This window comes from Pelobates fuscus, chromosome 13 (genome assembly GCF_036172605.1).
Source record: "Pelobates fuscus isolate aPelFus1 chromosome 13, aPelFus1.pri, whole genome shotgun sequence".
In the NCBI taxonomy this organism is placed as follows: Eukaryota; Metazoa; Chordata; class Amphibia; order Anura; family Pelobatidae; genus Pelobates; species Pelobates fuscus.
The window spans coordinates 40,484,758-40,509,349 of NC_086329.1; the positions used below are offsets into that span (position 1 = coordinate 40,484,758).

The 24,592-nt window shown below is 40.5% G+C and overlaps 1 protein-coding gene across 3 annotated transcripts in view; it reads left to right on the top strand.

Annotated features, from left to right (window-relative positions):
* SLC8A3 (solute carrier family 8 member A3) overlaps positions 1-24,592 on the top strand; it is a 237,400-nt gene that overhangs the window by 187,056 nt on the left and 25,752 nt on the right. For 2 of the 3 annotated variants that reach the window (XM_063439533.1, XM_063439534.1), the window contains exon 3: positions 9,763-9,866. The exons of the other annotated variant lie outside the window; for it this stretch is intronic. In XM_063439533.1, the coding sequence (XP_063295603.1) occupies positions 9,763-9,866 (104 nt within the window). The remainder of the gene's footprint in view (positions 1-9,762; positions 9,867-24,592) is intronic. 3 annotated transcript variants of the gene reach the window in all.

A 24,592-nucleotide genomic window follows, 5' to 3' on the forward strand; every position in this document is an offset into this window, starting at 1 on the left:
CATCAACTTTCCTGCCATGCTATCACCAGTTCAAAGCTACCTTAAGCCTAAGGGTGACAAATTTCCCTCTCTGAACAACCAAAACTTCCATACTAATGCATGTATCAGCGGCAAATGTATAATTGAATTAACTTCAGTCTCTGGTCCTCCTTTGATAAATACCATATCTGCCAATCTTTCTTTCCCAATCTTCCGGGACAGAGGTGGGCAGGAAAGAAAGCAGGCTACACAGAGTACTGTCAAGGGGGTGCGTGTGCCTAAAGACGGTGGCCAGTCTGACTGACAGCCTGACCCCTCAAGTAGACCATGCGCAGAGCACTGCTTAGGCGTTCTGTGCATTGTCTAAGTGTCCAGTCCCCTGCTGCATTTTGAAATCTGCTGTCAGAGTTCAAAATGCGGACAAGTCCTTATGACCTAGTTTTGCTGGAACAGTACCCCAAAATAGAGACTGTCTTGGTAAATTCTAGACCAGGGGTTCCGAAAAGGTAGATCTCCAGATGCTGTAGAACTACAACTCCCCTGCTGCTTTGCATGCCTTTAGAATAACAAAGCTTCATTAGCTGTAGTTTTAAAACATCTGGAGATCTACCTTTTGGTCACCCCTGTTCTAAACTGTTGGCAACTATGAACTACCTAAAGTCTTCAAACAGAAATATTAGACATGATTATGAAAACATGATTCATGTGACTTTTTATAGATTTGTTGAATATGTACAAAGTGTATTTGTTATAATTAACTATGTAATTCTTCCCGTAATCCTTTGGTAAACGTTATACTGTGTTATGCATTAGACATGTGCAATTCGTTTTGGTCCGAATATGAATTGGGATGAATTTCGGACAATTCGGACATTCGGGTACTTCCGAATGTCCGAATTGCCGAATTGCCTATTGTCCCTGAGCAGCGGGTGGAGGCCCTGAATCAGAATAAGGGGAGGACCTAATGTCCTCCCCCTGGCCCCCACCCCTTAGCGGTGGGTGGGGGTCCTAATGTAAAATAATGGGTGGGGGGACCTATTGTCCTCCCCCGGGGCCCCACCCCTGAGTGGTGGGTGGGGGCCCTAAATCAGAATAAGGGGGGGTACCTAATGTCCTCCCCCCTGGCCCCCACCCCTGAGCGGTGGGTGGGGGCCCCAAATTATAATAAGGGGGGGGGACCTAATGTCTTATAAAGCCTTGCCCCGCCCTGCAGTTAGGCTCAGAGCACTCTGATTGGTGGGTTTAAGCCATCCAATCAGAGTGCTCTGACAGGTAAATGAAGAGACTGACAGGTAAGTCTCTACATTTACCTGTCACAGCACTCTGATTGGTTGGTTTGGAATCCACCAATCAGAGTGCTCTGTGTCATTTTACACAGTGTGGGAAAGTTCTTTGGAATTTTCGCACGCTGTGTAATTTGACTCATAACTCTCTGATTGGTGGATTAAGTAACCAATCAGAGAGTTATGAGTCAAATTACACAGCGTGGGATAATTTTTATTGGGGGGGAGGGGTGACTAGGGGTTTGGGGACTCCTAGTCACCTGGGGGAGGACACTAGGTCCCCCCCCACTTATTCTTGTTTAGGGCCCCCACCCACCGCTCAGGTGGGGCACCAGGGGGAAAGACATGAGGTCCCCCCCCTTATTCTAGTTTAGGGCCCCCACCCACCGCTCAGGGGGAGGACATTAGGTTCCCCTCCCCTTATTCTCGTTTAGGGCCCCCACCCGCCGCTCAGGGGTGGGGGCCAGGGGGGAGGACATTAGGTCCCCCCCTTATTAGTATTTAGGGCCCCACCCACTGCTCAGGGGTGGGGGCCAGGAGGGAGGACAGTCCCCCCCCCCCCCCATCATTTTACTTTAGGGTCCCCACCCGCTAAACAGTGAGCAGTCACAGGCTACTAGACATGCCCCACTAATACTAAGTCATTTTTACCGTGGGAATTAGGGAGAATTAGGGAGTTATCTACCAAGCGGCTGCAAGAGAAGTCTTGAGGTGCCGAAGTCCCGAAATTCCGAAGTCTTGAAGTGCCGAATTGCCGAAGTCCCGAATTGCGAAAATCCCGAATTTCGGAATACCGAACCGAACATTTTCCCCATGCACATGCCTATTATGCATAGAAAACTATCAGATGTTATGGACAAATAACTCTCCAAATTCAACCAGTCCACCATGATCTATAATGTCCAACTATCAAGCTGGGAAAACTTGCACAACATTATGGCAGTAGCTATGAATACATAGAATGTCCGTACCCTCCAGTAATTCTGGTCTAGTAGTTATAATTACAGTTTTTAGGGCTATTCTCATGCCAAAGCAGCACTAGAGCATTTGGGGTATGTGAAGTATGGATATGGGGCATTGTGAGAAAACTTAGTAAACATCTTTACCATATGATGATATATTATTATTATTATTATGTTATTTATATAACGCAATCAAATTCCACAGCGCTTTACAATGGGTGGACGAACAGACATGTAGTTGTAACCAGACAAGTTGGACACACAGGAACAGAGGGGTTGAGGGCCCTGCTCAATGAGCTTACATGCTAGAGGGAGTGGGGTAAAATTACACAAAAAGGTAAGGATAGTATTAAACTAGTGACAGTTGCAGAAGAGGAATCAGTCAGGAGCTATTAACAGTTTAATTAATACGCTTTTATGAAGAAGTGGGTTTTTAACGATTTTTTGAAGGAGTGGAGACTGGGTGAGCATCTAACGGAGGAGGGAAGCAAGTTCCACAGGAATGGTGCAGCCCTCGAGAAATCTTGAAGGCGAGCTTTAGAGGTGGGAGTAGGGACAGAAGATAGGCGTAAGTCTTCAGCAGATCGTAAGGGCCTAGAAGGGACATACTTGTGTATAAGGGAGGATAGATAGGTGGGAGCAGCATTATGTAGCGATTTGAAGGCAAGATCCAGAATTTTAAATTGAGCTCTATATTTTATAGAGGCGCAAGTTGGGAGCATGTAAGACCACTGAGAAGCGGATTACAGTAGTCAAGGCGAGAAAGGACAGTGGAATGGACCAACACCTTAGTCGCATCTGGCGTTAAGTAGGGACGGATGCGCGCAATGTTTTTGAGATGAAAATGACAGGATTTGGCGATAGATTGAACATGAGGCTTGAAGGAGAGGTCGGAGTCAAAGAGAACACCTAGGCAGCGAGCCTGCGTGGTGGAGCTGATGGTAGCACCATTGACTTGGAGGGAGACAGACACAGGAGTAACAACGCTTGAGGGAGGAAAGACAAGAATTTCAGTTTCAGTTTTGGTCAAGTTTAGTTTAAGGAAGTGGGCAGCCATCCAGTTAGAAATAGCAGAGAGGCAGTCACAGACACTAGTCAAAAGGGCGGGGAGAGATCAGGAGAAGACAGGTAGATTTGCATGTCATCCGCATAGAAATTATATTGGAAGCCAAAGGAGCTAATGAGTTTACCAAGGGAAGCAGTATTGATGGAGAACAGTAGGGGACCAAGGACTTAACCTTGGGGGACACCAACAGAGAGGAGTTGGGGAGAAGAAGCAGAGCCAGAGAAAGAAACACTGAAAGAGCGCTGGGAGAGGTAGGAGGAGCACCAGGAGAGAGCAATATCTTGTAGACCGATATTGCGGAGGATGAGAAGAAACTGTTGATGATCAACAGTGTCAAAAGCTGCAGACAGGTGAAGGAGAATTAGGATAGAGTAGTGACATGAGATTTTGCAGCGAGTAGATCATTGCATACTTTGGTCAGTGCCGTTTCCACAGTGTGCTTAGCGCGGAAACCAGACTGAAGCGGGTCTAGCAGAGAGTTGGACTCGAGGAAGTCTGTCAATCTCGCATACACAATTCTTTCAAGGATCTTGGATGTAAAAGGCAGTAGTGAGAGAGGACGATAGTTGGATGGTGAGTTAGGGTTAAGATTGGGCTTCTTTAGAATTGGGGTTACAGTTGCATGTTTGAAGGGCGATGGAAATATACCAGAGGAGAGAGAGAGATTGAGAATTTTAGTGAGAGATGGAGAAAGAGAAGACAGAGTATGGATGAGATGCAAGGGAATTCGGATCTAGGGAGCAGGCGGTGGGGCGGGAGGACTGGAGCAGAGCAGAAACCTCTTCCAATGTAGCGGTTGCGAATGAACAAAGAACAGCAGAGGGAGTGAAGTTAGGGGAAGTATTGTAAGGGGTAGAAGAAAGATGAGAGATCTCTTCTCTGATTGTGATGACTTTGGGACTCAATATTTATCGTCAGAATAGATCTCATTATTTCTGAAATTTATTTACTTTCGTAACATGGTCAGATGAAATATGCAACTTTTTTTTTATAAAATATGGTTGCACAGCACTAGAGGGTTATTCAACCACAAATCAAGTGATGTCCACATTTGCGGTTTGTTGCCAGCATGCTGTACTGCTAACGACAGATGCCAAACACACAGAATACTGATACTAGCCAGGCCAGAACTTGAGTTTCAGGCTGGCTAATGACACCCGAATGGTTTTGCCGGAGGTGTAGGTGAAGTGTGTCTGAAATTGGTTATAAAGGTGCCAATTTCAAATAGAAATCAGCACATTGATGAACTGCAATTAAGCTAAGAGGAAATGTTCCTGACATAGTCTGTGTTGGGCAAATACACAAATCAGAAGCTTCTCATTGAGAATCCTCTGTGCTGGAGCAGTGAGCATGCTCGCCAGTGGTGTATTTAGGTTTTGTGCTGCCCTAGGCATGACTAAACCTGGTCACCCCCTTTTGCCCCACCCCTACCGGTCAAGGCTGCACCTCTTTCTGATTAAGAACCAACCCCATCCTTTTTAGACTCCACCTTTTCTTCTCCTTTAAAAGGGATACTATAGGGGGGCAGAGCCTAGCTTCCAGGCTGAGCGGTTGTGCCAAGCTTCAGCTCCTGCTCAAACCTGCACATATCGGGGGTAAAACCCCAGAAAAATGGGCACAGAGGCACACTGGAGTGGAGCTATTAAGACTGGGATACCCGGGTGAACCCCCAGACACCAAAACCAAGTGTGTAACCCACCGGGACCCTGAATTACAAACCTGAGGCCTACCGGAGATCGAGCTGTGGAGAGACAGCCGCTCTCCACGCTGACTGACCTGAATAATGGATCCCTCGGGGGTCTCACCTTCTACATCCTCCCCTTCCCTACCCGGACCGATGAGGGTCGTCTCGGTCCACACTGGGCGACTGGAGCACCCGACACAGACCCAAACTGCAGCCTGATGAACCGCAGCAACGGGGCAGCCAAGCACGTGGAGCATCTAAAATGGCGTCCGGAAGCCCACCATGCGAGCAAAGTCATCTACCTGAGATGGAGGCTTACAGCAACATCCAGCAGTGTTTAGATGCAATTTTTGCCCAATTCTGGATCAAGCTCTGGGAGCGGCGGCGAGCACCTCAAGCAAAACTACAAACCCTACCATCCGAGGGCGAACGGAGCCATGAGCACAGGGAGAAGAGGGAGGCACCCTCTGGCCTAACAAAGGTAGCACACCATCAGCCCTCTGTCACTCCTAATCGAGAAGAAACCTCCGGCAGGAGAAGCCAAAGAGGTTGTGGACAGGAGATGCAGGTCTCAACAACAGTCCGGGGTTGGAGGTCATGTCCTCGCCGGCTCCAAGGATGTCGCGGCTCCCCGCAGACTTCCGACAGGTCCAAGCCGCCTTCCCACAAGGGGCATCAAATAGAACAGACGCTCTGAGACATTATGCTGTTACTATAAATCTTCTGTTTTATGCTTGCACATGTCCAGCTAGATTGTCGCACACCACTATGATCACGAACCATAAGGTGCACACGGTACACATACTAAAGCCCCAGCGCACAGTGTCTCATAATCGAGCATAGATAGCTATATTCACACATCTGTCACTTTAAGAAACCGCTGACACATGCTGAGTTACCACGAACCCACAACACACACTACTAATTTACTCAATGGCTCACTCTTGTGGCATTAAACTCCTGTTACAATCTTGCTCACTCTGATGCACACAATGTGTTTATTCGACGCCAAAATGTCTTATCTTTTTTTAAGCCACACTTTGTTCATCGTACCTGCTAGTTTATTATAAAATGTGCTGAAACATCTCTATACTTATTCTAATATGACATGTTCATGCATTGCATTATATATAATGTATACTGTGATTCCTGTGTCAACCTAAAGCACAACAAAAATAAAGAATTATAAAAAAAAAAAGATACTATAGTGCCAGGAAAGTTTTCCTGGCACTATAGTAAGCTATAGTGCCCCCCTCCCTCGTGCTCCCCCCCACCCCCTACTCTGCACTGAAAGGGGTTAAAACTCCTTCAGTCACTTACCTGAATCCAGCGCCGATATCCCTCAGTGATGGGTCAGACTCCTCCTTTGCGCTTGCATTAGGCTTCACTATAGGAAAGCATTTTGTATCAATTCTTTCCTATGGTGATTTAGCAGACGCTTGATGTCCTCCTGCACAGCGTGAGGACGTCCAGCATCAGTTAGACAACTTTTCGTCACCTAACCACCCGGTAGGAGTTGACCCCTCAAGGTAATTATTGCAGGTTCTGAGAAAGGTCTTTTTAAAGAAGGAGAAGAACAAGGGATTTTATACAGACTGAGTAAGCCCCAGTGTGAGGGCGAAACGCATTTTGGACGGCATAGTGGACATTACATTGAACTAGAAACATTTCTGGACCATTAGGTACCCAATTTTATTTATATTTTTAGTATATCTGTTTTTTTTCCATATATAATAAAGGATCTTTTGGGCAAGATCTTTGTGTGCCTCATCCATCCTGCTGATGGAGTCATAGACACAAGACCAGTGTGAAGAAGGAGTTGGACATCCTGGTAATTGTCCAATTGCGTATACCATCTGAGCCATTTGATATTATTGGCTCCACACTTGTGAGTGATACTATTTTTGTTATTGACCTATATAACATTTATCTTGGAAATATTGCACCATTTCATTTTACCTTTAAACTTTTACAGATTCATTCAACGAGTCTACGAAATAATATATGCTCCACCTAATGTGAGATATCCCTTAACAGTATACCCTAGCTTCCCCAAAGGAACCTCCCAGAAGTTATCCCTTTACAAACAACGGTATAATGAAAAATATACAGGGAATCCTTTGTTTCCTAGAATACAAGAAAACATAGCATAGTGTGATACAGTAACTGTATTATAAATGGCGCTTAATAGGATTGCACTCACAAGATATTGATATATTAATGCACACAATAGGTGCCTCCCCTGTTATTTGGGGGACTCGTACCCATCCTTCAATCTACTATCTTCTTGTCTTCAATCTACTATCTCTACAGACAAGGAAATCAAGCAAGGTAATAAGTTAAAAAAAATCTCTTTAGGACTTGATTTGTATATTCTTTTAGTGTAGATTGGATTATATTTTTGGAGTTTTTATTATATATGGCGTATATTCTTTTTAATGGCCGCTTTCATATCGGTTAATGATTTCACTTTTTTTTTAATTAAATGATACAATGGATTCTTAATGGTCTAATTTCAAATATAACATTAACCATATAAACTGTGTATTCCTTTATTTTTTCCATATTATTTGTGCTACTTATAATATTATGGTTATTGGAGTCTGAGTTGTCAACTATTTTACGAGATTCCGTCTTGAAGATACCAGATTTAGGCAAAACACAGTGTCAGGTTGCCATGGTGCTAAATGTCTAAGAATACTGCCGTGCGGATCTGAGTCACTCGTTTCTCAACAGATACAGTGTTCAGTAATGTTACTTGGGCAATAAGCAGACTGAATGGCATCTGTAACGTCCCAGCATTATTTCTGCATTATTCTCACAAAAAAAGGGTTTTCAGACCTGTGCAATTGGGAAGAAATAAGTGCTGGAAGGCATTGTATGGAGGATTTCATCAGTATGTGTCAGGTATTGTGGTGTTGAGGGTCCATAGAAAAAGTGTGTATTATTCATGTTTTTGCCAAATGCAGACGGATCTAGTGATCAAAGTCTGTGCCAAGATATATTATATTAAAATTATAGATAACTGGTTTAATAACTTAATTATTGACCTCTGTTCATATTTGCACTTGAAGTAATACATATTTAGTCAAATATTCAAAATTAATATATTCTTTCAAGCACAAATTACCCATAGCAAAAAAGTAATCTTTTTTTTTTAAAGATCGTGCCATTAAATGAAATCACTTTTTCATCAGCTGAGATGATTGGGTTGAGCTGAAATAGAAACTGTTTGAGGGTCACAGATGAGATACACTACGCTGGCATCTGCGCATAGATTCAGACATGGAGAAGACCCGCTGTTATTCACACATGGCGGCATATGTATGCAAGTCACCTATATTTTCTCCAAACAGTCACACACCTAAAATGAATATGTCCCTCTATTCATTTGAAATGCTGGAACGTATGTATTTAGGAGGCTACGTCTCCAAAATGCCATTGATCATTTTTTATATACCTGCTTTTGTCACACTTAAAGGAACACTATTCTTAATACTATAGTGTCCCTTTGCCCCTGCACCACACGTCCTGTCAAATAAAGGGTTAAAACCTCCTTTTTTTTTTTTTTACTTACCTGATTCCAGTGCAGAGGTCCATCAGTGCTGGATCAGGCTCCTCCTCCACCAACGTTATATTGATCCAGAAACCTAATGCGCATGCATGCGAGTGCTCCGTGCACTTTTAGCCTTCCCAATAGGAAAGCATTGCATTTTAAGACACTAGTTGTCCTCATGCAAAGAGTTACAACCAATAGAGGCTGTTTCTCTAAAACAACCATGTTTTACATTGCAGGGTTAAGGTGACAGGGACACTGCACCAACCTCACTTCAATGAGATCAAGTGGTCTGAGTGCCTATAGTGTCCCTTTAATGTATATGTGACACCTAAATATTACAAGATAAAAGAATGTGTATAATCTCTAAACAATTATAATACCACCCACCCTACCATTTCTGTAAATGATTTAATAATACATGAAAAATTAGATACAGATAATCATGTGCTAGTTATGCATCCCATGGTTCACATGTTAATGGAGTTTCTAAATATTTAATATGACTTGCTAGTTAAGGGGGTTAGGTTGCTGTAGACTGTTTTTAATTTTTTTCTATTGGTAAGCGTTTTAATGAGCATTTTTCTGCCCATAATTTCAGTGTGATAACTTTGTAGCCATATGGTCAAAGCAAAACCATTCTGATTACCTTTGCATTTTAATGATTAATGGATGATTGTGGATGTGTGCCTGTGTTTAGCAATATTGGGACCAGCAATACAGTGCAATTTCTTTTACACCAACAATGGTGGACACGTTTTGGAAGTGCAATAATGTTGTAGTAGTATTACATACGGGATCTGTTTCTGCTTTATTGTTGCTTACAGTTTACAGGCAACTTGGAATCAATGTCAGGGCAATTTAAAAAAATGTTTTCATTATTAAAATTATTACTGGATTGCTTTGTATACTGGTAAATATGCATTTAAGTCCAGGAAGGAAGATAAAAGTTAATTCATCTCTAGTGATTGTGAGTTCTCCCCTGGGTATTTGATACTAGTGTTTTACATATGTCAATATCCAATTTAGAAGATTTCAAGATGTGAAATATGTTGGGTTGTTTTTTCTTGACATTTTAGTTTAGGTTCTATCGTTGTCTGTGCCATTTCTCCTCACCACCCCTGGAGAAATACTACAATGACTGAGCCTCCAAAGTAAAGAAGGCGGCAGCATATTAGAAAATATTGAACCTGTTCCATCTATATACCACTGTTTCTCTTATGTCCCTACAGGAAAACCATAAGGGTTAAAATAATAGATGAGGAGGAATACGAAAGGCAAGAAAGTTTCTTCATTGCCCTCGGTGAGCCGAAATGGATGAAACGCGGAATATCAGGTGTGAGACAATTACTACTCCTCCCTGCCTAAAAACAAACCAGTAATGGCTTTTCTACATTCCGTTCTCATTTAACTTTTTTGCTTTTTCCCTCCAACTGCTTTTTTTTTTCTTCCATAAAATACATTATCATTCCCCTCCTGTGTATTCCTGCTCTCACCCTTTTCCGCTCATCTGTGCCTCCGCTCACTTTGATCCCTCTCATTTTTTTCACAAGCATTTCCCCCCCCCATCATTTTTTTTCACCTTTCAGCCATAAAATGTTTTGACGCAAATTGTTTTCAGCCTATTTTTACTCTGTCACCCATATGCTATCCAAGAAATGCCCGTGATCTGATCTGATGATACGTAGTATTCTTACATGTTCATCTACTGAGGGACATTTGTATTTGTTAATGTTAATATAATTATTGAGAATTCTCCGGATTAGCAGTAAATGTAGTGCTTCTATAGGATAGTGTGGCATTAATCTGCGGTATGTTTATTGTTCTGAAACAGATTTATTTATTTAACTAATTACTTAGGCCGCACATGGTAGTGGATAGCAATGAACCGCATTCAGATTTTTGTAGAACAGCAATTTCTATGATCTTTAAAGAGCAATGTACCAAGCAAGATTACAATAGCAGAGTGTGTTATTTTAAGGCACAGTTATATTTTCCGCCAATATTTTATTATTATTGCAATTTATATAGCGCCAACAGATTCTGTAGCACTTTACAATATTATGAGAGGGGGGATTTAACTATAAATTACAAAAACTTACAGGGACGATAGGTTGGAGAGGACCCTGCTCAAACGAGCTTACAGTCTATAGGAGGTGGGGTGTAAAACACAATAGGACAGGAAATAGCAATCAAATGTGTGAAGCAGAGCTGGAGGAGAGAGTAGAGTGTTGCCCTTTAGGAGAGCGCAAGAGACAGGTATGTAAAGTAGAGGTTACTCTGGGAGGCCATAAGCTTTCCTAAAGAGATGGGTTTTAAGGCACTTCTTAAAAGATGCAAGACTAGGGGAGAGTCTGATGGCAGTAGGCAGGCTATTCCATTGGAAGAGAGCCGCCTGCGAGAAGTTCTGCAAGCGTGAGTTGGCTGTACAGGTGCGAACAACGGACAGGAAGTGGTCATGGGCAGAGCGGAGAGACCGAGAAGGGGCAAACCTATGGACCTGTGAGGAGATATAAGAGGGGCTAGAGTTGTTCAGTGCTTTATAGGTCTGAGTTAGCACTTTGAATTGACTCCTATAGCATACAGGATTACAATATGATTACATTGTATTTAACCCCTTAAGGACCAAACTTCTGGAATAAAAGGGAATCATAACATGTCACACATGTCATGTGTCCTTAAGGGATTACAAGTGTCTGACATACCCTATTTTGCCAAAAATGCATAAGTCCTGAAACTCCTCCAGTGTTCATAGTTTTAGTCAGGATGTCACTGGACTACTACACCAATATCAGAAATCCCATCCCTTTAACCCCTTAAGGACCAAACTTCTGGAATAAAAGGGAATCATGACATGTCACACATGTCATGTGTCCTTAAGGGGTTAATCGTAAAAATGACTGGACATATGTAGGTGTATGATGTTGTAAAAGATTGAAGAGCACTTGTATGAGTGGTCAGGTTTCTGTAAACGTAACTGAATGCTAACTACTTCATCTTAAAAGGAGACGATAAGGAGGTGGGTTTAAACTTCCATTTTTTTTAATTATTATTATTATTATTTTTTTGTGTGTGTGCGAGTAACAGACATTCTTGCAATGCCACACCAGCAATGGCAAGACAATTAACTGATATTAAAGTAGGTTGTGAATTATGCTTATTGTACTGAGATATAGTATTTAAACAACTAGATTATAGGACATGCAAATAATCTGCACAATTTTTAAGAAAATGGCAGGCCAATAACATTACAGGCAATTCTTAGAAGTATGAAACTGCATGCTAATTAACTTGCATAAAACTTATGTGAGTACTACCTCCAAGAGCTCATTGGCTGGTCTCAAGTTGTAGTTAAGGCAGGTAGATTGGGCCAGGAAGCATGAGAAAACAGGAGTAGGTAAGTACAAGGAGCAGGGTAAGAAAGAGAGGTGAAGCATAAACACACTGCTAAAAGCACACTGCAGCTCCTTCATCCCATGCCCCCAGTATACAGGCAAAGTCCAGGTAGGTATAGCAGTAGTGGTATAGTGCAGCCTTCCCGGTTGCCAAGGCGCTTCTCAGCTTCCCAAGCCCCATTGGTCACATGTCACTCTGTTTACAGCCAGCTGAGATTTTTAGGTTGCAAAGGGCAATGATTTTCTCAGTCACATGGACCGCCTATGGCCCGTTGACCCTGCTTAAGTCCCTACCGGAAAGAAAGTCTCAAAGCCGAGGTTCTGCAAGCAAGCTGCACCACTGGAGTTGACAGCTTTCTTCGTCTGTAATTTCCACCAGAATTTCCTTTGTCTGTAATTTCCACCAGATTGTGTTGATTGCTCCGGGAATGCCTTCTTTCCAGATATATATTGTTGCCTCAATTACATGATGCGTAGTGTTGCTGTTGGCCATTTTAGACAGACCGCATGGGAGCTGCTCGCTCAAACTTCACCGAGGACCCACAGGATGGTGAGTAAAACTGTGCTTTGTGGGGGGCCGGGATAACCCCCACCAGCCCAGAGGGGGGAAGGAGGAAGTACGGGGCTCTGGCCCTCACAGAAGGATCCTTGCAGTCTTGGCTGGGAAGATTGGCCGCATCTCCCGCCAAGGTCCCACACAGGGCCGCAACCAGTCGGATGATGCAGCTGTTCCATAACAGTATTAGTGGAACCCGAAACAAACAAAGATGTAGCCCATATGGTGCCAGAGGTTTGGGCCTGTTTCACAATGTCGATTGACAGGGTATTAAAGTCCCTTAAATCCCTTTTTAAATCTTTTTATTTCAATGACCGTACCTCTCTCCTTACGCAGATATCAGAAGGATTTTGTGCATGACAATCTTTTACCTGTAGCTGTCCCTTGAACAATAACTTTCTCGCTATCCCTAATAATTTTATGCAGACAATGAGATTTTTTTGTAGTTTATCGCTTGCATTTTTAGTTTTAGAAACAGCCAAGTCTTCTTAGCACAGGCTGTTATACGATTGAAGTTTCATATTGTTGATAAATAGAATATAGTGTTCTAGTGAGTTTGTGTTTGAGAACGCCACGTTCCTCAAATCACAATGTCTATCTTTTCAAGCTGAACCTCATGTATCTTTTATGTTGAGGCACTTTAATATGCAGGCTACATTTTGAAGTTAAGTTTGAGGATATTGTGCTATATTAATTTATCTTCAGTCAAACTATATCATCAGACTGCGAATAGACTTTTTTCAATACAGTGGCAAATCTAGTACCGGCATTCCATGTGGGTAATGTATAAAGCAAATATAGTTTCCAATTGTAAATTTTTTTGGGAAGTCAAATGATGACAATATTTGATGTTTTATGACCTTTTAATGAATTTCTGAACATTATTGTAGTTTGACGTTAGGTTATTATATTGATGAAACTACAGTGACATTTTCAGAATGATGGCAAGTCATCGACTTGTCTCATATTAAAGCAATTCTTGCATGGCTTCTATTATTGACTATAGAAGTTCTCCAGAGAACATTTGGAGTGTGGTTGGGCGTTATAGCAGTTAGACTGTTGAAAATTACCCAACAAAGCCTTACCGTTTGTGAACGTAGGCATGCCACGCTGTCTCATGTAATGTATATTGTGCCTCAGTGCGCTGACATTTTTTTGCCAGTTTTTCAAGTTTTGCAAAAAATTATTTAGATTTTTTTTTTCTTTTCATTTTTTACATACTCATCACAATTTACGGTAACTGGCCATTTCTGAAACCTTGTATATGCTACTATGATCACACCACCCAAATTATGCTCAACTCACTCTTTTCTGAACATATCAATACCCCCAATGTATGCCTTTGGAACAAATTTGTGAAGTTATAGTGCCATATAAGAGATCTGACTATTTCAGTTTTTATAATAATTTTCAATGATTAATTTAATGGTCCTATTCACATTTTGGGGAATTGTAGCAGTTTCAGTTTAAATCACCTCATACATGCATACCATTTGTAAAAGTACACACCACGGGTATGTAATATGGTGTAATTTGAGTTGTATTATACAGCCATTTTAGCACCAATGTCTTGCAAAGTTTATAGTATTATTTTATTTTCACATTTTATTTTACATGCACATTGCTATTTAGCGGTTTATTGTAAACTTAATATGTGCTGCTGTAATAAAAATCACTATATCGGCTATATCTCCTGAGTACATAATGACCCCCTTTGTATATCCCTGTCAAGTTTTTGTGAAAATACAGAGCTGAATTTATAACCTGCCCCTTGCAGTTTGTTTTTTTGTAAATTACAAATTGAAGATGGGTCTGTAATGCATGTAGGGGCATGTAGCTCACATATTTAAATCCATAAATGCATACCATTTGCAAAAGTGGACACCATGGGGAGCTTTATTGATGTGCCATTTTCTAACCAAATGCATTTTTCACTTTTAATATACGCTTTTTTTTTTAAATCTCATTGTAATAAAAATATTTTAACTAACATTAATCCTAATCTCAATCCTAACCCTATAAGTAGTTATAGATGAATTCCCTCTGCTGATGTCAGCAGATAAATTCCCTAGCTGATCTCAACAACAGGATTCCCTTGCTGGCTCTAATCCTAATTCAAACCCTAATCAGAAAAGTAATCTGAATCCTAATTCCAATCCTAAAATTACTTCTAAACCCATTTTAAATATAAACCTAATAATAAACGCAATCCTAATCCTAATATTTATTCTAAATCTAATTTTACATAACCTTAATCCCTAGGGTAATCCTAATCCCAAAGGTTTTCCTCTGCTAATATCCGTACTGATATTAGCAATGGGAATTTTAATATTAAACAAAGTGGTATGTTGCTACCATCTTCTCGCTATTTTCAGTATGACAACTTTATATCTTATACGTTAGTATGACCAACTGGCAACTAACAAAGTCCAGCACTGATCAAAATGCCATTGGGCCATGGTGGAGACAGATCCAGTGAGAGAATCACTGGTGCTGAACTTGATAGCTTAACTGCAGTGTTCTATATGGATGTAACTATATACAGTACTAACTTTCCACATCGCATGCAGCTCATCAAAAAGTCTAGGGCCACTAAAAATGTCCCTCCAGCTGACAGAGGAGAGCATTGCTCTCTATGGGAATTTTAAATGCCCATTTAAAGAGCTGCTTGCCGATCTCACTCTGAGTTCTGCATGCAGCTCACCTGCCAGCCTGAGGCCACTAAAAATGTCCCCCCCAGCTGACAGAGGGGAGTCTCGGGTATCTATTGATTCTTGGATTTCCAGGTTTGAGCAGAGCATAGGTCAGCCTGCAGCCACTAATTCTGGTCCTAGCTGATAGAGGGTACCCCCAAGTGTCCCTTGGTACCAACAGGGTTTTAACCCTACTGGTACGTTTACTACATGACAGTCTTTGCCCTCACTGGGCATTAAAGCCCTGCACTGCATGACGGCATAGACCGTCATGTGGTCTTTAAGTGGTTAATGGAACACTTTAGTGGTAGAAATACAAAGATGTATTCAAAACACTAAGATGTCCCTCTGCCCTTACAGCTTTTTGTGCATGAACGTGTTAAAAAAAAAACAAAAAAAAAACAACAAACTTTCATTCACTTACCTGATTCTAGTGCCTATTTCCATTGGCGCTAGGTCAGCCAATAGGGGGGAGGACCAATGTGCATGTGTGGCAAGTACCATGCACATTAGGCCTTCCCCATAGGTAAGCAACTCTGTGAATCTGCAGGAAGTGCCTATAGTGGCTGTCTGGTAGACAACTACTAGAGGCAGTTTTAGCACTACAATGTAAACAGGTCTAAGGGAACAGGGACCTTACATCCAAACCACTTCACTGAGATGAAGTTGTCTAGGTGCCTTTAGTGTCCCTTTAAGGAATAGGTATTAAAGTGGTTAATATAACCCTTTTTAAATTAATAAATATTTTATAATATATATTGTTCTATTGGGCACTACTAATTATGTCCCCCCGGCTTTTTATAACCGAAATCCCTGTAAATAAAATAACTTACTATGAATCGAGCGCCAGAGGAAGCTCTCCTTGGGTGTTTCCACGCCCTGTCCCGATGTAATGCTGCATCACTCCTTTCCCCTCTGTAGTCCAATCAATTATTTCTCATAGAGAAGCATTTCACTGGACAGCTTTCACTGCTATGTGGCTCTGCTCACTGTAAAAAGCTAATACTAAGGAGGACTATAAATAGGGGTCATTAGCTGGGAGCAGAAATGTAGTAATGAGGGCAGACCGGTCACTGTTGATACCCTTGACCCACACCCTAGCCAGCAGATGGGGCTTTAAAAAATGTAATACAAATATGGTGGTGTATGCTAAATTACCCCCTGCTCCCACCAATGGGTGGAGTTTGAGGGCAATATGAGTTATAAACAGGGGGGTGTCCCACTGTCCGTCTCCGCTCATGAACAAAAAATATAAGAAGAATAAACATGCTATTGCCTCCCTCCCCCACACACACAACAAAAATGTGCCCCATTCCTCCCCCTAGCACAAGCCCCTAGCCATCCCTGTACAATAAAAAATGAAAATAAATAAATAAAAGCATGCTTACCTTGAGAAGTTTTCTTCTTAATTATTTTCCTAAGGCCCCCCCAAAAAAGGCAATTAAAAAAGCATACTAGCCCAACATTACTATTAAAATAAAATCTTAATTACCAAAAAGTTACGCAGAAAAAGTACCTCGAAAAAATATTCCAAGTCAGCCCTGCAAGGACTTTGCACAGGCTGAGCTTTCATGGCAGAAAAAACTTTTATAAAGGATATGTCCCCCTCTTTGAAATCTCAGTCAGAGAGCTCTGATTGGTAGGTCTGATTTTAGTCAATATAAAACATAATCCACTGAAGGGTAGAGACATAGCTTGGTTTGTGAAGTTTACTTGCATTACATTAGTGTTTGCACCCAGAGATGATTACCTTCTCAACTTTACTTAAAAAAATAAATACTAATTTAACAAAAGAGAAACAGCCCATGAATTTTAACGAGCCACCACTATATTTAACTGAGGACAAGAGGTACTTCTTATATGGCTACCTCTCTGTGTGTGTCAAACCCACCTCTGGTGTTTATTGCCAAAAAGCACAATTTTGGTTTCATCTGACCATAGAACCAAACTGAACCATGCTTGAGTTTATGGATGAGAGTAGAGGATTTTTTTCTTCTTATCACTTGTGGTGAAGAAGGTAACTTCAGATTGTAGTTATGGGGACTTTCTGATCCCAAGACGCATCTAACCTTAACTCTCCAGCTGTGATCCTTGAAGATTTTTTGGCCACTCTAACCTCTTTGCAGTGTTTTGAGACAATATAGACACATGTCCTCTTCCAGGTTAATTCATAGCAGTTCCAGTTGTTTGGAACTTCCTAATTGTTGCCCTGATGGTCAGAATAGGGATTTTCAATGTGTTTTCTATTTTCCTATAGACACATCCCATTTTGTGAAGCTCAACAACATTTTGTTGCTTATCACAGATATTCCTTGGGCTTACCCGCTGTGATGAATGACTATGGGAATTTGGCCTTTGTGATACCTCATATTTATTCCACTATGAAACAGGAAGCCATGTTTGAGCAACTTCCTGTTCCTAGTCACCCAGTAGTGTATTAACAAAATGTAAAATATCAATGGGAATATACTTCAAATATATTTTTCTCATATGAATTCATAGGGAAACATTGTGCCACACAAAACACAATTAACAAAGCGTTTTATTTTTTATAAACGTGTTGTGTTTGCAATTGTTTGATATCCATAAGAGCAGATTATATTTGTGCATATTTTGAACAATAGTTAAAAAAGTTAAACAATTTAGACAATTTTCCACATCCTTCTTTGCTCATATTTACCAACGATGCCAATATTCGTGAAGGGCGCTGTAAATTAAAACTGTGTCTTAATTATGCATGCATTAATTAATCATAATGTCAATCCAGATAGAAACCGGATTAACATTAACAAATTAAGTATTCTCTCCTAATGAGGTAAAAGTAGAATTTAGTTATTTTTGAATGAACCTCATCAGACCGTAAATATGTGAGAAAACCTGGTGGAAAATTGGTCGTCTTCCCTTCCTACTCTATGGATTCAAAAAGCAGAAACACATGTCACAATGTATTAAATAAACTATGCATGAACAAGTTTCTTTTTGTAACAAATACCTTGCAAGTTTTGTGTGTATCTATGTGTGTCATTAATCTCCTTTTGGAACTTTTATAAGAATAGATTATAGGTGATGTAATAATGATGTTAATCATTAGTTCCTAGTTATTTCTATGTCTGCCAGCTGTTTTATTCTAAATCATTAGAGAACTGTGCTTTAATAATGCCCAGTGCTTGTATAGAAGCCACTCACGGCAGGGAATACGTTTCTTGATAGAACCAGTGGGCTGGCTGAATTTTTAGCACAGCTTGCTTCTGCGTAGCCAAAAAAATATTTATTGTCTGTATTTCTTAAACCCCATAAAAGTTTTGCAGGAGACCGAAATCTTGCATAAAAATAAAGAGCGAGTTAAATATGATTTTCTTTTCTTTCATCTTTCCAATGTCTTTATGTTATTCATGGGTACATAGCCACCTATTTATTTGATAAGCAGAGGATCTATCTTGGAGGTTCGGTTCACATTGAGTCATTGTACTGATGGGTGCCAATACCCTCTTCAGGGACTGTACTCTTCGCACATGAACAAAGAAATTGCTGCTAATCTTAATTGTCTAGCTGTGACACCATACAATTTAAATGGTAAGCTTCTAACAGAAATATGGGTAACCCGGAATATTGTGAGGCATCACATGCAAATTTATTGGCCAACGTGGAACCTTTAAACCGTAATTTAATATTTTTGGATAAACTTTTACAATTATTTAGTATTTTTGCCCGAAAAAATATTCCATTCTTCCAAAATATTAAAATAGAAATATATTGTATACAAAAAACAGTATTAAAATATTTTTTTTCGGCAAACACATGAAATCATTTGAAAAGCATATCCTAAATATAATAAATTGGGGAATAATTGGCAAAGATGAACTCTTGGGGCAAGTGCAACAGAACATTAAACTAAGTGAGCTTTACATAATCTGCATCATCTCATGAAGAGACGGAATATCCAGTTTTCTTAAATGAGACCCTGCTCTCTGCCACTGAGTTTGTCTCGATGTGATATATCTGACACATTTACATATAATGACGGTGCTGCAAAACTGAAAAGTGGTGGATCCAGAGGGAGGGTTCCAGGGCAGATGCCAGCCCGAAGCTAGTTGCACCATCTTTGCTGAGAGTTTTCCTACATTATCACAGCAGTTTATTAGGCACTACTTGTTCATAAAAAAGCCAGCTGGTACTACCTATACCTTTTGGCAAATGATGTACTCATTAAAGGGGTACTTTAAAGGGACTCTATAGTCATCAAAACAACGCTAGCTTAATGAAGCCGTTTTGGTGTATAGATCATGCCCCTGCAGTCTTACTTCTCAGTTCTCAGCCATTTAGGAAATAAATCACTTTGTTTTTGCAGCCCTAGTCACACCTCCCTGCATGTGACTTCCACAGCCTTCCTAAACAATTCCTGTAAATAGTCATCTAATGTTTGCAGTTCCTTTATTGCAAATTCTATTTAATTTAGACATTTTATCTTCTGCTCTGTTGATAGCTTGCTAGACCATGCAGGAGCCTCCTGTGTGTGATTAAAGTTCCCTCTACAGAGCAAGCAATAGAAACTTTTAAAGTAAGTAAGATCTGATTGAAAGTGAAACAGTTTTTTTTTATTTATTTTTTTATTTTTACATGCTGGGAGGTGTGGCTAGGGCTGCATAGGCAGAAACAAAATTGATTTAACTCCTAAATCTCAGCAGTGAGACTTCATAGGCATAATCTATACACTTAACCCCTTAAGGACACATGACATGTGTGACATGTCATGATTCCCTTTTATTCCAGAAGTTTGGTCCTTAAGGGGTTAAACTACTTCATTAAGTGAAAACTGGTTTTGTGACTATAGTGTCCCTTTAAATATATATATATATATGAAATAGAATAAAACTAGGATTAAAGCGATAGTTAAAAGTAATCTTTAATGAATATAAAAACATTGTGGTTAACTAGAATCCTTTTCTGGGCGAAAGGCATTGTGTTATTGGGAGACCCTTATTTCCTTTTTTTACGTTCTGCAATCTGTGCAGGGTTGGGAAATCCCTGCTTGTTCACTGCTGCTTGCTATTCTGTTATAGTGAGCGCCTATTCTCTGTTTTCTATATATAGGGTCAGGAATACGTTTGTGTTCCTGACCCTATAGTGACCCTTTAATGTTTGCTTAAAAAAGCTGTCTTTTCCTCAAAATATAATCTTACAGTTACTCTCCACGTAAATCCTGTGAAAATCTTCTTGTACTGCACATTCACAAACATCTGGGACCAGCCTGTATTTGGAGCATTCAGTCGCAACGCAAAACGTGATTAAAGATGGAAATTAACAGCTGTACATGATTTAAGATTGTGCCAAAGACGAAAATACATTATCACCTACCAGCCAGCATGTAGACAGAATGGGATAGCCGTACCTTTTTATGCATTATATTCTAGGAATAGTGTAAGATCACAGAATATTACAAAGATATTTTATAAATGCTCCAAAGCTCTTTCATTTCTCCACAATCACCACCAGGGACCTCTTTAATACTCGCGGATTTAAATGGCGTTAACATGCCTGTAATACACAGAGCAGATTGGAAATCCATTTTTAAAAAAGCTTTCAATTTCTTTACTTTAAATCTTATTGTACTATGTCTCCTTAAACTGCTTCCTGATTTCTATCACCTGACACAAAGGCATTTGCTACGAAGAGATGGCAATGGTACATTTCCTAAAGGAGTACCAGTAATCTCATTTACAATAGTTTTCAAGGCTGTTATATATTTAATATACATATGAGTCATTAAGCTCAAATGTCCTCTGATTTGCAGAACATGCTTGGAAATCTATTTCTAATCTGAATATTATCACAAAGGATATTCACGATTAGGAGTGTTTAATTCAAAATACGCCTAGCTACATTTACTTATTAAGATTGGAGAATCTTAAAAAGGGAGGGGGGGGAGGAGGGGGTGGGCTAGTAAAACATTTTATCACAAATTGGCAACTGCTGACCCCCACTGATAGGAGAACAGATTCTATTATATCCACTATGGGAGGACTGGCATATTTTGGCCCAAATGGCAAGTATAAATTAAGGGTTTTTCGTTTTTTGTTTTTTTTTATATTAATAACAGAATTCTGGAATCTTTGTGGATGGTCCCACTCACACTGCAAAGGCATCATATAATATTGCAGTCAGGATGACCTGAGTGTTGATAAAAAGCTGTGTATGCCTAAGTCACCCAAACTATTTCTCAAAATTCCATTAACAGATATATCTCAATTCAACCAACAGCCAGTTTTAAACATGCTTCCTCGTCATATATATTTAGCATAGTGTGACTGCCTGGTCAGCTCCATATATCGTAGTCTCCTGGGTAATATTGCAGTGGGCCTGGCCACTTCTTTAGATCATTGAGATTGTGGATGACCAGCCCAAGAACAAACCCACAGTACTCTGCACAGTTCCTGCCTGCTTCCTCACCACTGCAAAACTCTGTCAGCACCCCAACACATCTCTATTTTGGTTTTAATTAGCAGAAACATAGTGATGTAAGCAGGGACATCACGGGCGAGAGGGAGGTGGGCTGGGTGATTTGAGCACTGTATGGTGGTCCATATCGCCACAAATCTTTTGTATGCTTTGTCCTCCCCCTGCTTCCCGTGACATGGAGTGCACACAGAGCAGACAAAAGATTTGAAGGATATCAGGGTCTCCTCCACACGCATAGAATTGGAGCTCATGAAAGCTCCAAAAATGTTTAAGTGCATTTTTTATTCCATTCACTCTGCCACTGTATGAAGGATTCCACGCTATATACTTCTCCATCTCTCCATTCTTGTTGCATATATTACCAGACAACACTGTGAGACGCTACCCCCTCTTCCCTGTACAGTGGGGTTTTTACCTGAATAAACAATGGGTCATTACTTAAAGGGTCATTATAGTCACCAGAACAACTACAGCTTATTGTTGTTGTTCTGGTGTCTAAACCATGTCCCTGCAGGCTTTTTAATGTAAACACAGCCTTTTCAGAGAACACCTCTAGTTGAAACTACATATGTTATCCCAGACTGTATTCTGATATGCACTGCTTATGGGGGAGGGGTGAATTTGAGGTAATCTTCATGCTCCCGGAGGCCTGGGGGTCTGAGTGTTTTACGCAGTATCTTAGCTGTTCCTAGACCTGCACTCTTCTGGACAGTGCTCTCAGATGTCCCACCTGCAATCTGCTGATGCCACTTTTCCAACGTGGGGGTCACAGCCCGAGTACTCCTATCACAACTGGAACAACTGCTTTCACCTTCCACATCGTTTCTAGCTCTTTGGTATTTATCCACCTTCTCATGTTCCTTCATCCTGAAGTTATAGTCCCTGGGTATTGGCACGTCCACCACCACTGCAGTCTTCCTTTCCTTGTCTACCACCACTATGTCAGGTTGGTTGGCCACTGTTTGCTTATATATATTTTAAAATTAAAGGCATTAAATTAAAACTGCAAAGTAGCAAATACAAAGATATTCTACAACATATCAAAAGTAAATTTTTAGCGAACACTCCCCTTCAATAATTTTCACACACGGTAAAGATTTTATTTTAAGAAATCATTTATTTAAAGTCGACCTATCAGCCACAAAATGCTTTAAAATGTTATCTATTCCGTGTGCTAGCAAAATAGCCAGGAAAATGTATAAATAAAATATTACACTTTAGTCTGTTACTGTAGGGATGCAAAAAATGCACGTTTATTGGGCTGTCTACAATGCTACATTCAGCATCCCTTAATGTCTACTGTGAGGCGGCTGCATTTGCCAGTAGTGTATAGATAAAATGTTATTGTATTGATCCTCTAGAAAATCTAATACTTTTCTAGGTAGCGCTTCATTAGGTATTATTGCTGTGACATTAAGTTACCTCCATTGCATTGAAAACATTCCCCGGCTCTCTAGGTGAAAAGGCTTGTGAAGCCTTCATGTGTAAGTGTGAAGATCAAACTCTTTAAGGGTTTCTTTATCGGCAACAAACAATCTATTTTACCAGTTTAATGTTCAGTGCCAATAAACCATTTGCATGTGATATTTCCTCTCCACGCTCGGCTCAGGAGAATATTCTTCTCAGTTTTTTTTCGGCAAATAAGCACGGACATATATCTAGCGGTCTTCAGAAAATAGCATGTCCACTGTGTTGCCTTCCAGCCTGTGTGTGCACCTTCTTATCCCAGTATAACACTCGCTTAAAGGTGCCTTAGCATTGTGTTAGCTTTCCTACTGTTTGTGTCACACTGACATTTTATTGTCTGCTGCTCCTGCGGTGACTCAGGTGTCACTTCTGTTTAGTGGCCTTTTCAAAGATGGTCACGGAACCCAAGGGCACTGGAATCAGCAGCTCTGTGTTCTGCAAGAATTGTAATTTTGCTAAAAGGTTATATACCCTTCCATCTCTAGCAGTTATAAAAATGTTCGTAGCTGGTTTTTCAGGTTAGCAGATGTAGAGCCCTGATAAATGTGTGAGAGAAATTTTAAAACCATGGTAAAGGAGATGGGAAGTATAGCCACTTAATAAATAAATAGAGAATTCTACAAATCCATAGCAGGAATGCTATTTCACATGATCTACTTCTGCATTCACTTGCATTTACTAAATGATCCTTGTAGTAAGCCGGAAGATTAAGAACACCAACTGATTGATGTGTACTGATTTCTGAATAGTATCTGTCTAAATTCTCTATTCTCGTCTGCCTCTTTCTTTCCATCCCAGAACCAGACTATCTTTCCCCATGTTTGACTAGTAGCCACATTCTCCCTTCTCTGTCCACCAGACACAGCTCCTTCTCAGCTGTCCGTCACCCACTAAGTGTCCACTCTCAGTTTAACCATCTACTGCTCTTTTGTTTTGTTTTCCATTACTCACTGCCACTGTATCTATGAATCTTGTAAAGAATGGTTGTTATAGAGCAGCATTTATATCTAAGGGGCTGTGTTAATACTCACAGCAACCAGGCACTTCACATTGCAAGGAGGTGACATGGGTTGGGTTGCATGATGCTGAAAGTAATCAGGTGGGAATCATTTTTTCTTTTGCAAAAATAGTAAGTGAACAATATTCCCGAAGTGTTTAGACTTCTCTCGAGCCCTGCTCCTCCGTGTCTCTCTTTCCCAAAGGCAGTCTCTAGGAGGATTCAACATTGTTTCTGCCTGGTTTTCTATGAGCTTAGAATGTTTGGTATCATTGGATCTGTCCACTTCCTACTTACTAACTTGGCTATATAAATGGCTTCCAATATTTTACAGTCCGCTGTTTTTTGCTATGGAAACCAAGCCACATCTACAGACACTAATAATGCACACCATTATTGAACAAAACGTGTCCTGCCAACAACAAACATATTTTTAATGAATGAACTTCTAAATGTAGTTATAGTTTTTGAATGGTTATTCAACGCAACATAACCACT